This window comes from Tachysurus vachellii, chromosome 1 (assembly GCF_030014155.1).
Source record: "Tachysurus vachellii isolate PV-2020 chromosome 1, HZAU_Pvac_v1, whole genome shotgun sequence".
In the NCBI taxonomy this organism is placed as follows: Eukaryota; Metazoa; Chordata; class Actinopteri; order Siluriformes; family Bagridae; genus Tachysurus; species Tachysurus vachellii.
The window spans coordinates 12,201,269-12,215,256 of record NC_083460.1 but is presented as its reverse complement, the minus strand read 5'-3'; the positions used below and the strand labels follow the sequence as shown (position 1 = coordinate 12,215,256).

General features: G+C 38.3%; 1 protein-coding gene across 2 annotated transcripts; it reads left to right on the top strand.

The window, feature by feature from the left end:
* Positions 1-9,205: 9,205 nt before the first annotated feature.
* On the top strand, positions 9,206-12,792 carry LOC132847433 (cAMP-responsive element modulator-like). 2 transcript variants are annotated; one of them, XM_060872729.1, is made up of 3 exons: positions 9,206-9,517; positions 11,664-11,817; positions 11,919-12,792. In XM_060872729.1, exons 1-3 carry the CDS (start codon positions 9,487-9,489, stop codon positions 12,061-12,063), a joined length of 330 nt encoding a protein of 109 aa, XP_060728712.1. In that variant the 5' UTR covers positions 9,206-9,486; the 3' UTR covers positions 12,064-12,792. The 2 variants fall into 2 exon arrangements, with proteins under 2 accessions (XP_060728712.1, XP_060728703.1); XM_060872720.1 differs by having other exon boundaries at positions 9,221-9,517; positions 11,661-11,817.
* The last annotated feature ends 1,196 nt before the right edge of the window (positions 12,793-13,988 follow it).

Sequence of the window (13,988 nt, the reverse complement as noted above, 5' to 3'; positions counted from 1 at the left end):
ACACTGTCTCGAGCATCTTCAACTCATTCATGTTCTTGTAAAAATTGAAATCAATCAAAATTCTTGATTTAATTAGCCTAGATTCTTCTGCATTACAGTCAGTGCCTTGTGCAATCTTGTTCTTTTGGCTCAAGTATATCACCATTTTTGCCTGACTAAAGATAAATCAGTTGACACTTTCACCTGTTTTCCTAACATATTGTACGAAATAAAAAATGTGTTGTGTAAAAATAAGACGATGATGTTGAAGATCTTAATGAAGAACAAGTTTATTCCAGCATAGCAGTGACAAAATACATGACGTACTTTGGGTTCATCGGAGTCAATAAGAACCCTGAGCAAATCCTGCTCAAGCATTATATACAGTTTTCCCTTTTGGTAATTTAAATGAAGTTCCGCTTTGAATGTGTGTTGAGTGTAAGAATTAAATGTCTCCCAAATGGCTGGGCTACACCTTGTTGTTTAGCTGATTGTCTTTAAATGTTAATCATGGTACACCTTGTCTTGATATTGTTATAATTGTTATCAACCAAGTGGTCACTTTAAATGGTAATCGCAGTCACATAAACCCTTTGTTCGTGGTGATGCTTAATGTCCTGCTGCCGTTCCCATATTTATAATTGAATCAAGTTTATACGTTTAGAGTCCTAAACGTATTACCTTATGATACTTAAACCTTTTTAGGAATGAGCTCTTTTAGATGTGTACCTTGGAGTGGAATTTGGGTGCAATTTCTGTAATTTCGTACAGTCCCCCCTTTGATGCTTTTGGCCCTGAAGCATCACATCACTTCCTTAATACAGATCACACCTCCCATTTTGGGCAGGTGCCCAGTGTCGGTGAAGCCCTGCCTTAGGTTGTTCCCCTTCGGCCCTCAGAGAATCTTACCCGTCATAGAAACTTCACTTCACGCACACTGGTTTTAGCTCCATTCCATAAGGCAAACTTATCACAGATTTTTCTTAAAATTTGGTTCTATGTAAAATATTACTTGGGTTTGGAGCAGAGACATTCAGAAACCATCACAGCCAATGGGAACGTCCCACATTGATCATTGAATTATCTGCAATCTGCCGTCTCAATATGGTACACATACAACATAACATAATGCATTGACAAAGAATGAGAAAGATGCATACACAAACTGCAGTTTTGAAAGTTACATCTCAAATCAGATCATAATATGCAATAACCAAATTATCATCATGCATTTGTATAGTCAAAACATTATCTTTTCCTACAAGAACCTTGTTGAGCTTTGACAATATGGTCATCCTTTCTTTGCATTATGACAGAATGACATTAACATTCATTCATCTTCTACCGCTTATCCGAACTACCTCGGGTCACGGGGAGCCTGTGCCTATCTCAGGCGTCATCGGGCATCAAGGCAGGATACACCCTGGACGGAGTGCCAACCCATCGCAGGGCACACACACACACTCTCATTCACTCACACACTCACACACTACGGACAATTTTCCAGAGATGCCAATCAACCTACCATGCATATCTTTGGACCCGGGGAGGAAACCAGAGTACCCAGAGGAAACCCCCGAGGCACGGGGAGAACATGCAAACTCCACACACACAAGGTGGAGGCGGGAATCGAACCCACAACCCTGGAGGTGTGAGGCGAATGTGCTAACCACTAAGCCACCGTGCCCCCCTATAATAACATATTATTATATATTTTGGTAACTCAAAATCAAATTCTGGTACATCTTCCTCAAAGACTAATTGTCTGCTGGATTCAATGACATTGTCTGTAGAGTGAAATTAACATATGGAAAGTAATATTTTCCTATGAACAAAGCTGTCTCTGGAATTATACAAAGTAAAGTAACCTTAATCGGACCAAGTGTTATCATGTGGTTATCATTAACAAAGATAGAAAAGTGATCATGAGTTGTGGTGACATGTTTTCCAGTGTGAAACTATTACTCTTGTAAAATTATTGTGGACATGTGTTAGATTGATTTCACAAGCCTCATAATTAGTGTGGGGTGCCCCAGATAATGGTTTCCAAGGCATCAAATGTGCAAATGAAACCAATGTAGTTCTGTCACAGCGTTCTATGTCCAGTCCTCGCCATTCTCTTGATAGTAACTGTGTGATAAACCTAAAAGTCCTTAAAGTCCATTCTTTAATAAATTCTTCTGTGATATTCCCAAACTGTCCATGCTTAGAATCATTTCAAACAATTTTTCAAATCCTTTCCAATCCTTGAGATTATTTACTTGAAGATGTTCTCTGAGGAGGTGATGAACTGGTTGCAACAGCACTGTGATACCTTAGGAACAACTTGAAGATGTTCTCTGCTTTTTGACCTGAAAAACACTTGAAAACATAATGAATTTATTACCCCCCCCCCTTTTTTTTTAAACACAGCACACAAAAAACATTACAAACACATACAATATAAACTTGCCTATTTACATGGCCCTTATGACTGCCATCAGATTTTTATGATATTAATGGATCTATGTGGAATGATCTCTTACCAGGTTGTTGGTTTTTAGTTTTGTGGCAGAGCTTGTGACGTGAATCTCTGCCTAATCTCTCACAGTGAGCAGACCATGGGCCCTCATTTTGGTAATTCTTTACCACAATGTCATCACTACTTTCCAATTTGTGATGGTGCACATTCTGACCAGAATGCATTTTGTTTTTCTGACTTTGCCAAACTTGCTGATTGGCTTGGTGAAAAACAGGCAATGAGTTACACAGATTCTTGAACTCCTTTCTCAGTCTGTTTACCGTAGCCTGTAACTGGTTTAAATCCATTTTGGGGCCTGTTCTCTTAAGGGAAAATTTGCATTCCCTTGAAATATGTCCCTCTTTGCCACATGAATAACACACCAGGAGGTTATTAAGGTTACACAAGGGTAGTCTTTCCTTTCTATCTCCAGTAGTGTAGGTCTCTTTTTTCCAGGAAACCTGGCTGGCTCTATTCTTACTGAGGTTTTTAACACCTACTGTTGAAACATGATGGGATTTCTTTGAGTTAGCATTGTTGTTGAAAAACTGTGTCATTTTAGCAATTATGTCGTTATAATCAGAGAGATGGGTTACAAACATCGACACAGCAGAACGGGTGAGTGAGTCACACTTGTTAATCAAAGCAGATTTAAAACTGACATCATTCGGTGTGATGTCAGGATTGCCACTGAAAGTTTTAAATGTCTCCAATAATCGCTCTGAAAATGCCATGGGGTGTTCCCCTTTCTTCATGTGCACATCACATATTTTATCCCAGTCAACGGACATTACACCTAGGAATTCAAGCAGTGCCTGTTTCCTCTCTAACTTATTGGCAGTTCTAGTTTTGACTTTCTGATTTAACGCTCCAGACAAAGTGTCAGGCAAACACACAGTTAACAACACACACGCATCACCATCTGTGAATTTGTAAATGTCAGTATATAGCTCAAAAACCTTTAGAAAGTCTAATGGATCTTGTTTGACAGGATCAAATTTACCAATACTTTTAATCACGGCTTCTAGCTCATTGGGTTTAAACCCTCTGACCATAGTAGAGGTCACTGGTTCCTCCGCTCTTTCATTAGCACGCATAGTTGTAGTCAAGTGAACTGGAGCCATGGGGAACTTAACTGTACAGTCAGAGTATTGACTCCTGACTGACTGAGAATCTCTTTCTGAGTTCTCATCACTGTCTAACATTTCAGGAACCTGATTACTCCACATGCCACATACAGTCTTACTGGTGCTATTTTCAGTTGTGCCATTTTTTATCAGGAATTGACAAGCAGACTTTGCTTCCTCTAAATCTTTGAACAATGTTTCCACAGATGAACTAAGCATGCTGTTGTTAGTTTTAAGGAGTGCAATCTCATTCTGCATCCTAACCTTTTCTTCTTTCCAGATTATTTCACTAATCTGGTAATCTCTTTTAGAGATTATCCCATCATCTAGTCTAGATTGCAGTTGCTCATTTTCAGCCTTTAATGCATTTAAAGTCTTTCTAGTGACTTTGTACAATGCAAGAACTGCTTGCAGTGCATTGGCAATCTGTCCTTTTTTGGTCTTGGGCATTTTAGGGTCATTTTCAAACTTAGAAATAGCCCACTCATACGGTTTATCAACAATGTTCAAAACACTCACAAACAGTTTAAAATTTAACACAGTCACAGTACGTCGGACAAAACCACAGTACTTCGGGTTTTATTTGTTATATTTTAAAACAGTCTTCTTAGCCACAGCACTTTTGGACTTAAAACGGTGGTTTAACACTGTCTCAGTACGTCGGACAAAACCACAGTACGTCGGGTTTCTTTGCGTTAAAACCTAACAGTTTACTTAACCACAGCACATGGACTTAAAACGTAAGTTTAAAACACTGTTACAGTCTGTCAGACAACACCACACTACCTCGGGTTATTGCTTTAAACTCTACAGAGCCGCGGTGCGTCGGGCTCTTTACACTATTACTGTTTCACTTTCTTTAGAAACACTTTTAGCTATAATTCAACTGCCACACTGCGTCGGGCTGATTCAGTTACTTTAGAATCTTAACAGAATTATAACAAATACACAACAAGTTTCAGTTACTTTAGAAAGCTATCAGCTTAAGCACTTTGCTTCAGTTACTTTAGAAACAACGATTCACATACAACTCTGTCACCACACTGCGTCGGGTTAATTCAGTTCCATTAGAATCTTAAACAGAAATGTACAGAATAGGCTTAACAACAATAATAATAACTCCTCCTACTTATGATCAGTAAACTCTACTCTATGTTCTATTCTACACTAAAACATTTCTTTTCTAGGTTTTTTTAACGAGGGGGTTCCCTGAATCAAAAACAGTGTAAAAGAAAAAAATTCTGCTTTTCTTACCTTTCCCCACTTTTTTTTTTGGAATCCTCCTGGCTGGCTCGCCAATGTAAGAAATAAAAAATGTGTTGTGTAAAAATAAGACGATGATGTTGAAGATCTTAATGAAGAACAAGAAGTTTATTCCAGCATAGCAGTGACAAAATACATGACGTACTTTGGGTTCATTGGAGTCAATAAGAACCCTGAGCAAATCCTGCTCAAGCATTATATACAGTTTTCCCTTTTGGTAATTTAAATGAAGTTCCGCTTTGAATGTGTGTTGAGTGTAAGAATTAAATGTCTCCCAAATGGCTGGGCTACACCTTGTTGTTTAGCTGATTGTCTTTAAATGTTAATCATGGTACACCTTGTCTTGATATTGTTATAATTGTTATCAACCAAGTGGTCACTTTAAATGGTAATCACAGTCACATAAACCCTTTGTTCGTGGTGATGCTTAATGTCCTGCTGCCGTTCCCATATTTATAATTGAATCAAGTTTATACGTTTAGAGTCCTAAACGTATTACCTTATGATACTTAAACCTTTTTAGGAATGAGCTCTTTTAGATGTGTACCTTGGAGTGGAATTTGGGTGCAATTTCTGTAATTTCTTACACTATTTAAAACTAAGAATAAAACACTGAAAAGTAAAATGAAAATTAAAAGGTCTTAAAATGCTCCATATAAACACAATCTTTTCAACTGTAATCTGGAGCAGTAGATAAAAGCATGAAAAACAGTTTCTTTCTGTGAACAGAATGGACAATCATGTGCAACTTCAGGGTTTAAAATAGAAATAAAAATTCACAGAGATAACACAATGTAAAATGTAGCTTTTTTGGTTAACGGTGGTTTGTACAATGCAGGGACAGTCACACTGGAAATGTCCTATTTTCTATACTAAGCCTCCTGGCAGGCTGCCCACCTCCTCACTCCCCAACTAAAATGGCTTCATTTTTCCCCCACTTGACCTTAGCTGAAAATAAAATCTCAAAGTCATTTTAAATATCAATTAACCCACTGACATCTTTCTGTGAGGTTACCATAACTACTAGGTCATTTGTGTATGCTGAGAGACAAGTGAAGCATTGCTGTGTGGAATATTAAAACCAAAAAGATGACATCTGAGTTTATTTAAAATATGCTATGTTTATTTAAATTGCTAGTGCATACTTATACCTCTACAATCTACAAGGGCACATAGACCACCGTTAACCTTCAGTACACTCTCAATTTCACTGTACAACACCTTGATCATAGCTATAAAACCTGGGTGGAACCTGAAGGTTTCTAGCACCCTCCACATATATTCATGCTCAACCCGGTCAAATGCCTTTTCCTGATTTAGAAAAATTGGAACAGTCTTTAAGCCCAATAGATGGCAGATACCCAAAATGTCACGAATTAAATGTACATTATCAAATATAGACCTATCATGCACACAGTACATCTGGTCCCGGTGAATGATCTGCTCCATTACCTTAATCAGTCTTGAGGCTAATGCTTTTGAGAGCAGCTTGCACTCAGTGCAAAGTAGCGACCCGGGCACCAGTTCCTCAGGTCTGTCGGGTCTCCCTTTTTCGGCAGGGTCAGGATGACCCTCCTGCAGCTCAATGGGAGCTGACCACTGTTCATGCTGTTCTGTAGGACATCCAGCAAATCCTGCCCTATTGCTGCACAGAACGCCCTGTAGAACTCCACAGGGAGACCATCTATCCCTGGCACCTGTAAATTCTAAACACTTTGGAGAGCCTTATGAAGCTCCTCCAGCTTTAGCTCCTTGTCCAACTGCATTACTGCTTGCTCAGAGAGCTTTTGCAGGTCCATGAGGAAGTTCTCTGTGACCCTGACCACTCACTGCTTACTGATTGCCTGTGAATTTCATTGGGCTCTGTCAAGAGATCCCCTGATTCTGCTCACACAGCATGTATGAATCTCTTCTGTCCATTCTTTTGCTCTAAACTAAAGCAAGCGGACCATGGCCCCCTGTGCTGTTTCCTGTGGCCTCTATGTGGCCAACAATGACTAACAAGGAGGCACTCCTAGACTTTATCTTGGTTACGATAATATCTGTTGTACAGTTAAATGTCATAAAATTAAAATGTCAGTAGTGTCGCTGCTAGCAATCACATTTCTAAGCTTATCAAAAAAAACTCATCCTCTCCACAGCATTGGTTGAAGTATAGACACAGATAAAAACTAAAACCTCATTCTAATAAAAAGCTTTCACTTTTAAAAGCCTCACATTTAAAATCTCTTCTACCGAATAAGAACAAGGAATAAAGTAGTAATGCAACTCCACCACTGATAGTGTTGTGACTTAAAATCACCAACTAATCCCACTCCTTCACCCAATCAGCAGCAATTGCATTTCTACACTTTACTGGTGTACTAGCTGGTGTTTCCAGGTGGTTGCGCTACACCTCTGTGCCTGTCTCTGCCAGCACAGGCAGCTCCAGCATTGTGCCACAAGCCACTGGGTTTTCCCAGTTGAGCATTGCCTTTCTTGGTCCAGTTCAGCCAGACAGAGTTTCTCCCGGTCTGGTTCAGCCAAGCATGGCTTCTCCATGACCGTTTCAGCTGAGCAGGGCTTGTCTGGTGTTGCTGCAGCTCTTCTGGCTGAAGGCTGGGCACGGGACTCACTCTCCTTTGCTTCTGGTCCAGCAGCAGCTCTGGGGCCCTCAGTTGCTGGCCTAACTGTAGCCACAGGGGGAACGACCCCAGCAGGCTCAGGTACATCCTGCTAACACCAGCTAAAAGACAACAGCTGTTTGATCAGCGGGGACTTACATCCAATGGGGATTTTCTCATTGGGGATGAATCAATTACTTCTGTAATAAAAGGAGGGACATTCGAGAACATCCTTTTTTTGCTGAAAAACCGAGGGCAGAAACTAATTTAAGTTCATTGTTAAACTTTATGCCTTTTTTAATCAGTTTTCTAATTTTCTCAACATCATTAAAAAAAACAGGGATTTCACTGTATGGGAGGCAGAGACAATATTCTTCCAAAAGAAAATGACAATATCCGCCATTACCATGCTTCTCACACACACACCAATACACACACTATGTATAATATATCTGACATGTTTGTAAAGTGGGGCGTAAACGGTGGCTTAGTGGTTAGCACGTTCGCCTCACACCTCCAGGGTTGGGGGTTCGATTCCCGCCTCCGCCTTGTGTGTGTGCCTCGTGCCTCGGGGGTTTCCTCCGGGTACTCCGGTTTCCTCCCCGGTCCAAAGACATGCCTGGTAGGTTGATTGGCATCTCTGGTAAATTGTCTGTAGTGTGTGATTGCGTGAGTGAATGAGAGTGTGTGTGCGCGTGTGCCCTGTGATGGGTTGGCACTTCGTCCAGGGTGTATCCTGCCTTGATGCCCGAGGACACCTGAGATAGGCACAGGCTCCCCGTGACCCGAGGTAGTTCGGATAAGCGGTAGAAAATGAATGTTTGTAAAGTCCGGTCTACACACCACACTCGTTCCCCCCGCCGCGCATGCGCAGAGGCAGAGAGACATTGTGTAAACATCGAAATGCATTCCATTCAGCTGCTTCCAATTTCTTTCCTGATCTTTCCTCATCCTTTCCTTTACTCAGACCAAAACGGCAGGAATTATGTCCAATTTACAATCAATACACTGTCTGTGCTCATTTATATACCGAATGTGAGCTAATTTCTAATAATTACCGATAATTAACTCACCTAATTTATTATTGAAGGAGCGACACAGAGGTCTTTTCTCCCTGCTTCTATTAGACTTTACAATCAAAGCTGGTCCCAGTGAACCAGTCACCATAATAAACACTGGATTACTGTTTAACTGCAATAATAACAATAACAAAGTATTTAAACAACACGTGCAATAACAGAAATTTTAAAAACGTGCAATATTACCTGTGTGCAATATGTCTGTTAGCTTAACTACTTACTCGTGGTCTCTTTTTATACATTGTGTTGTTGTGTATATTATATTATATTATATTAAGTCATTATATATATATATATAATTATATATTTATATATATATTTAATATATATATATATTTATATATATATTTATATATATATATATATATATATATATATATATATATATATCTTTCTCTTTGCTGCTGTTACAGAGAAATTTCCCCATTGTGGGACGAATAAAGGTATATATCTTATCTTATTAAGGGTTAAACTCTCTCTCCCTCCACCCTCCCCCCGCTCTCCCTCTCCCCCCCCCCTCACCCCCCTCTTCTATCCCTCCTCCCCCGCTCTCTCTCTCTCACCCCCCTCTCCCTCCGCCTCTCTCACTCTCCCCCGCTCTCTCAGCCCCTTTAGAACTTTAGAACTAGTGTGTTGCGCCCTGTGGGAGCGTAGTGATGTCATAGTGATGTCAATGCCTTTATTTGTAATCTGGCTGTGAGAGAGAAAAGGGAGAGATTGGGAGAGAGAAAGAGAGAGAGAGAGAGAAGAGACTTAAGAGTGTGTCACAAGTCAAACTTAGAAACAGAGTGAGTGAGTGAGAAAGCCACAGCCGCAAAGGCAAACATATCAAAACAAAAGCTGTCTCTGGGGGAGACAGAGAGGAAAAGGATCCACGTAGGGTTGATAGAGACGAGATAAACACGGAAGAAGCACTGGAATATTACACTATAGACATGGCAGTGACGGGAGAAGAAACAGAATCAGGTAAGAATTAAGAGTGTAACGTGTGTCATTTCTCCACCAGAACCACTAAAACGGTGTGTAATTGTATCGACCTCATGTTTGTATTAGATTAGTGACAGTCAGGTTTGACTCATGTTTTACTTCTTGGCTCTAAGAGATACCATTTACTTGTCCTTTAAAACCTGAACAGATCTGCAAGTCTTCTTTTAGCCCAGATTGCATTACATATGTTTTTAAAGGTGTTCTGTTTACATTAGAGAATACTGTACACTTTATTTGAATAAAAACTATTAAATGCCTCTACCACAAAAAACAACAACAACATAGACACTGGTTTAAACTTGTAGCAGAAACTGCTAAATCAAGCACTCAAACCAACGAACCACAGAAAGGCAGAGTAAGAAGAAAGAGGAAGGGGAGGGGAGGGAGGGGAGGTGTTGTGTGTTGACGTCAGTACATTTCCTGGAAACTAATAGCAGCAGCGCGTGGTGGGGAATGTGAGAGCAGTAGAGGAAGTGAGACCGCGTGCATGAGAAAGGACGCACACAGTGACGTCAGAGTGATCAAACATACGCAAGTGCACACATACAAATGCATGCAATGTAGTAAGACACTGTTCTGTGCCACAAGCTGTAAAATCATTTGTGCTGTTGATGTCAGTGATCTTTTTGTTGTTGTTGTTGTTGTTGTTGGTAAATGTCATGATTCTGACATTTCAGATACTAACAGTATACTAACAGTTATAAAATATGAATGATTATTTTATATCACACCAAATGGATGGGAAGTAGTATTTTTCTTCTTATAATAAGCTTAAGATTATTCTCTCAAGTATAACATATTATTATGGTAATAGGTATGAAATTTGTAAAAGGCGTTTTTACAAATGGCTGAAAATATCTGAAAAAATATATAATATAAACTAAAGTATGGAAAAAAAGTTCGAGTTCATTTCCCTAATGTACAGCATGGTGGTTTTTGAGACACCCTGTAGAAATGCCTCACTTTGAATTTGAATTAGGTTCATTTCTATAACCTTTAGAGAATGTGCCACATTACAGTAAAGGATATAGGCATAAAAATAAAATCCACCGGATTGGAATTGCCATAGCAAACTTTCGGGGTTTCCCTCATGAAAGGACGTATAATTGCCAGACAATTTATTTTTTTCAAAACCTGTTTAATTTAAATATATTAGTTTAGCCCTTTAAGGGAAACCAGTGCTTTACAGAACAACATACACGCAAGGATTCACATCTAGGGCCGAATCTGCCAATCCACCAACCAGCAAGGTTTGAGAGCCTGAGGTGAACTCAGAAACTTGGTGGAAACACACATACAGTACCATAAGTTCAGTCTCAAACTGGAACCCTGGAGTTACGAGGTGCTTATTCAACTCCTGTAGCTAATAAGGACACTAATAACTGATGTGTTACAGCTGTTTTGGTTTATATCTTTGCACTGCTTAATTCTCTAATCTGTAGGTATAATCTTAGTACTAATTTTCTATAACATTATGGCTCTGACAGTAGTTCAAGGTGTCACATGATATGATATGTTTATAATAGTGCACAATTTCTATATGTTATCTATTCTACAGTAACAGCTAGACATATATGCTGGATGGTCCACAAAATTCAATGAACGAAAATAAAGAAAATGTGTTGCTAATATGTGTAAAAATTTATAAGATGATGTTTATGATAGGGAGGATTATGTATATTTTAGACAACATATAGTGTTGAAAATGTCAGTGTATCAGTGAGTCAATGTGTATTTGAGGAAAGCAAGAGGACAGAGGAGGACTCTGCTGTAACATGACAATCAGTATGGCCCATCGTGTGTTATTTATTTATCCTTGTTCATAAACTGATAAATCCAGTTATAGCTGCAACTTATGTATGGTTGGTATGCAAAATTGTCAGTGTTAACAGGTTTTTTGTTTCTAGCAATTTTTTATCTTTCTTTCTTTTGGTCATTCTTGTCTGTCTCATGTGGGATTTTACCCAGAGGCATAAATTTTTTAAAGGTTTCTTTAGTAGCATGTTGAGACACATTAGTTTTAAAATTGCTTTGTTTTAATCTATATAGATTTTTAAAAATCTGTTTATGACAAGTTCATACATTTTTTTGTGTTTGTGTTTCTGGTTGGTTTTGCATATAGCAGCTACAGGAGACATGCCTGCATATCAGATGCGGTCCACATCTTCAGGGCTTCCACAGGGTATGGTCATGTCTGCATCGCCGAGGGCAATCCACAGTCCAGAGCAACAAACAGAGGAGGCCACACGCAAGCGAGAGGTTCGCCTATTGAAGAACCGGTATGAAATTTATTTGTGTTTTTAATGTTTGAATTAATGTTCTGTGTAGACTTCTTCAGAATATTATGTGTTTAAATTCATGTGTTTTGTGTGGTACACAGACAGGCGGCACGAGAGTGCCGTCAGAAGAAGAAAGAATATGTGAAGTGTCTGGAGAATCGCGTTGCTGTGCTAGAAAACCAGAACAAAACACTAATAGAGGAACTCAGAGCTCTCAGAGACATTTATTGCCACAAGCCAGAGTAACATACACACACACTTGCACACACATGCACAATTAATCGCATGCTTATAGACTGATCCTTAAACAGCAACAGAGATTTAAAGACTGTCTAGAATCAGAAATAGCTTTTGCTTGTGAATGATCTAAATCACTTTTTATTTTCTGTATTTTTTGTTGATTTATTTCCTATTCTATATATTCATAAGTAAGAAAAACATTATGGTTGTATTGAATTTAATGCTATTCTTGACATTCCTGTATTTTCTTTTGTGAGTGAAGAGCAATGTATGTAGTTATTACGTGTCATTACTAAACATGAAGCACTTTAAAGCCAAATTATTCCTGCCAAATTGGAAGTGATTATTGGGGTGTGTTGAAGCATTCACCTAATAACCTACCATGTTCTTACTCAATGGATATTTATCTATTTATGATTTGTCCTGAAAGTGAAATAAAGTTTGAATATATATACTTTTTTGGCTTTAATTGAAAAAGTGAAAGCAAAGTTTATAAATCCCCTTATAGTTTTAAAAATGATTGGTTGTCTTTTTTTTTTAATAAAATCTTGATATACATATGCCTTTTGAGCTATGACTGATATGAGATAACTGTGTGTGGCCTTTGTAAATATGAAGTTATTTGTTGTCAATGTGTTCTATTCCCTTTATCTACTTTTTGTCTCTGCTTCCTACTGCCAGAATTGTGACCTCTAATACGTTGTCTAGTGAACAATAAATGCATTATGGATTTTTTCTGAAGAACATTTCTATAGGTCTACAGCAGTAATATATGAATTGCAGGTATTCAGTGGCTCACTATAACTCATCTGCCATTGGCCTGATGTCTGATGGTGCCAAAACTATTTTCAGGGTTTATACAGCTACACACTCTTCAGAGTTAAATCAGGATTTTCTAAATAGTTGAATATTTAACTCTATCCCAGAGGTCCTTGATAAAATAACACTAAAAGGAATGCAGAAAACAGAACTAACTAATTGGCTAGTTTTAATTTAACTCTGTACAGTTTTAAATGATCTACACTGAAAACACTGTTAAATTTCATAAATTTCACTTCAATATGCAAAATAATTTCCATTAAGAACTTGTTTGTTTTGTATTTTTTTGCAATCTCTTTTGCAATGCAATATGATGCTCAATGAAAACATTACAAATACAGATATACTGATATACTGACTTTCGTCTGCACAACTGTATGAGCTTTGAATATCGACTGTTTTATAAAATTTAATCTCTGACATTTTTATAATACACCTTTCCTCACTTTGTAGTATTATGTAAGAATGCATGATGACGTTCATCAAAATTATCTGTAAATAGCTTGTCTGCCAATAGGTAAATGTTATCAACTAAAAGTAGATCACGTTATTGTTGACCACATTCTCTCCTCTGATGATAAATTGGCACATACTCATTATGTTTCACAGTCAAGGTTTCCCAATGATAAGCACTGTGCATCTGATGCTTTTTAGCCAGTGACTTGATTGTTTTTTTTAATTTTGAGTGAATGGGTGATAAAATGATACCTAAGTATCAAATTTGTATGTGGATAAAAGAAATTAAAATCTTTTGTGGTGCTCAAAAATCAATTACTTTAAATAAACTGTCGTGGCCAGAGTGATACAAGGTGAAACAGTATGTCTTATTGTGGCTTCTGTGAGGTTTTCTGTTAGTTGATACTCCTGTAGTACTTCTTCACCACCAGACTTGGATTTTAGCACATCTTCAACCATCTCATAAAAAAATAAAAACAAGACAATGCAAAACATGGCGATTAACACATTTCTAGAGAAGGAAAAAAGGGTTAAGTGAATCATGACAACCAAGTTTGTTTCTAAACTGTTTAGCAATCAGTATTCTCAGTGCTTTATCTCTTATTAGGACCTCATCTAAGATTACAGTGGAGCACCTAAGCTGCTTCTGGAGTCAA

Bases quoted from the DNA above. Each gene is read 5' to 3' on its own strand.
- LOC132847433 (XM_060872720.1), top strand. From the start codon at position 9,487: ATGGCAGTGACGGGAGAAGAAACAGAATCAG. The intron at 9,518-11,660 runs GTAAGAATTAAG...TTTTGCATATAG, and splicing joins GGGAGAAGAAACAGAATCAG to CAGCTACAGGAGACATGCCT. The intron at 11,818-11,918 runs GTATGAAATTTA...TGTGGTACACAG, and splicing joins GTTCGCCTATTGAAGAACCG to ACAGGCGGCACGAGAGTGCC.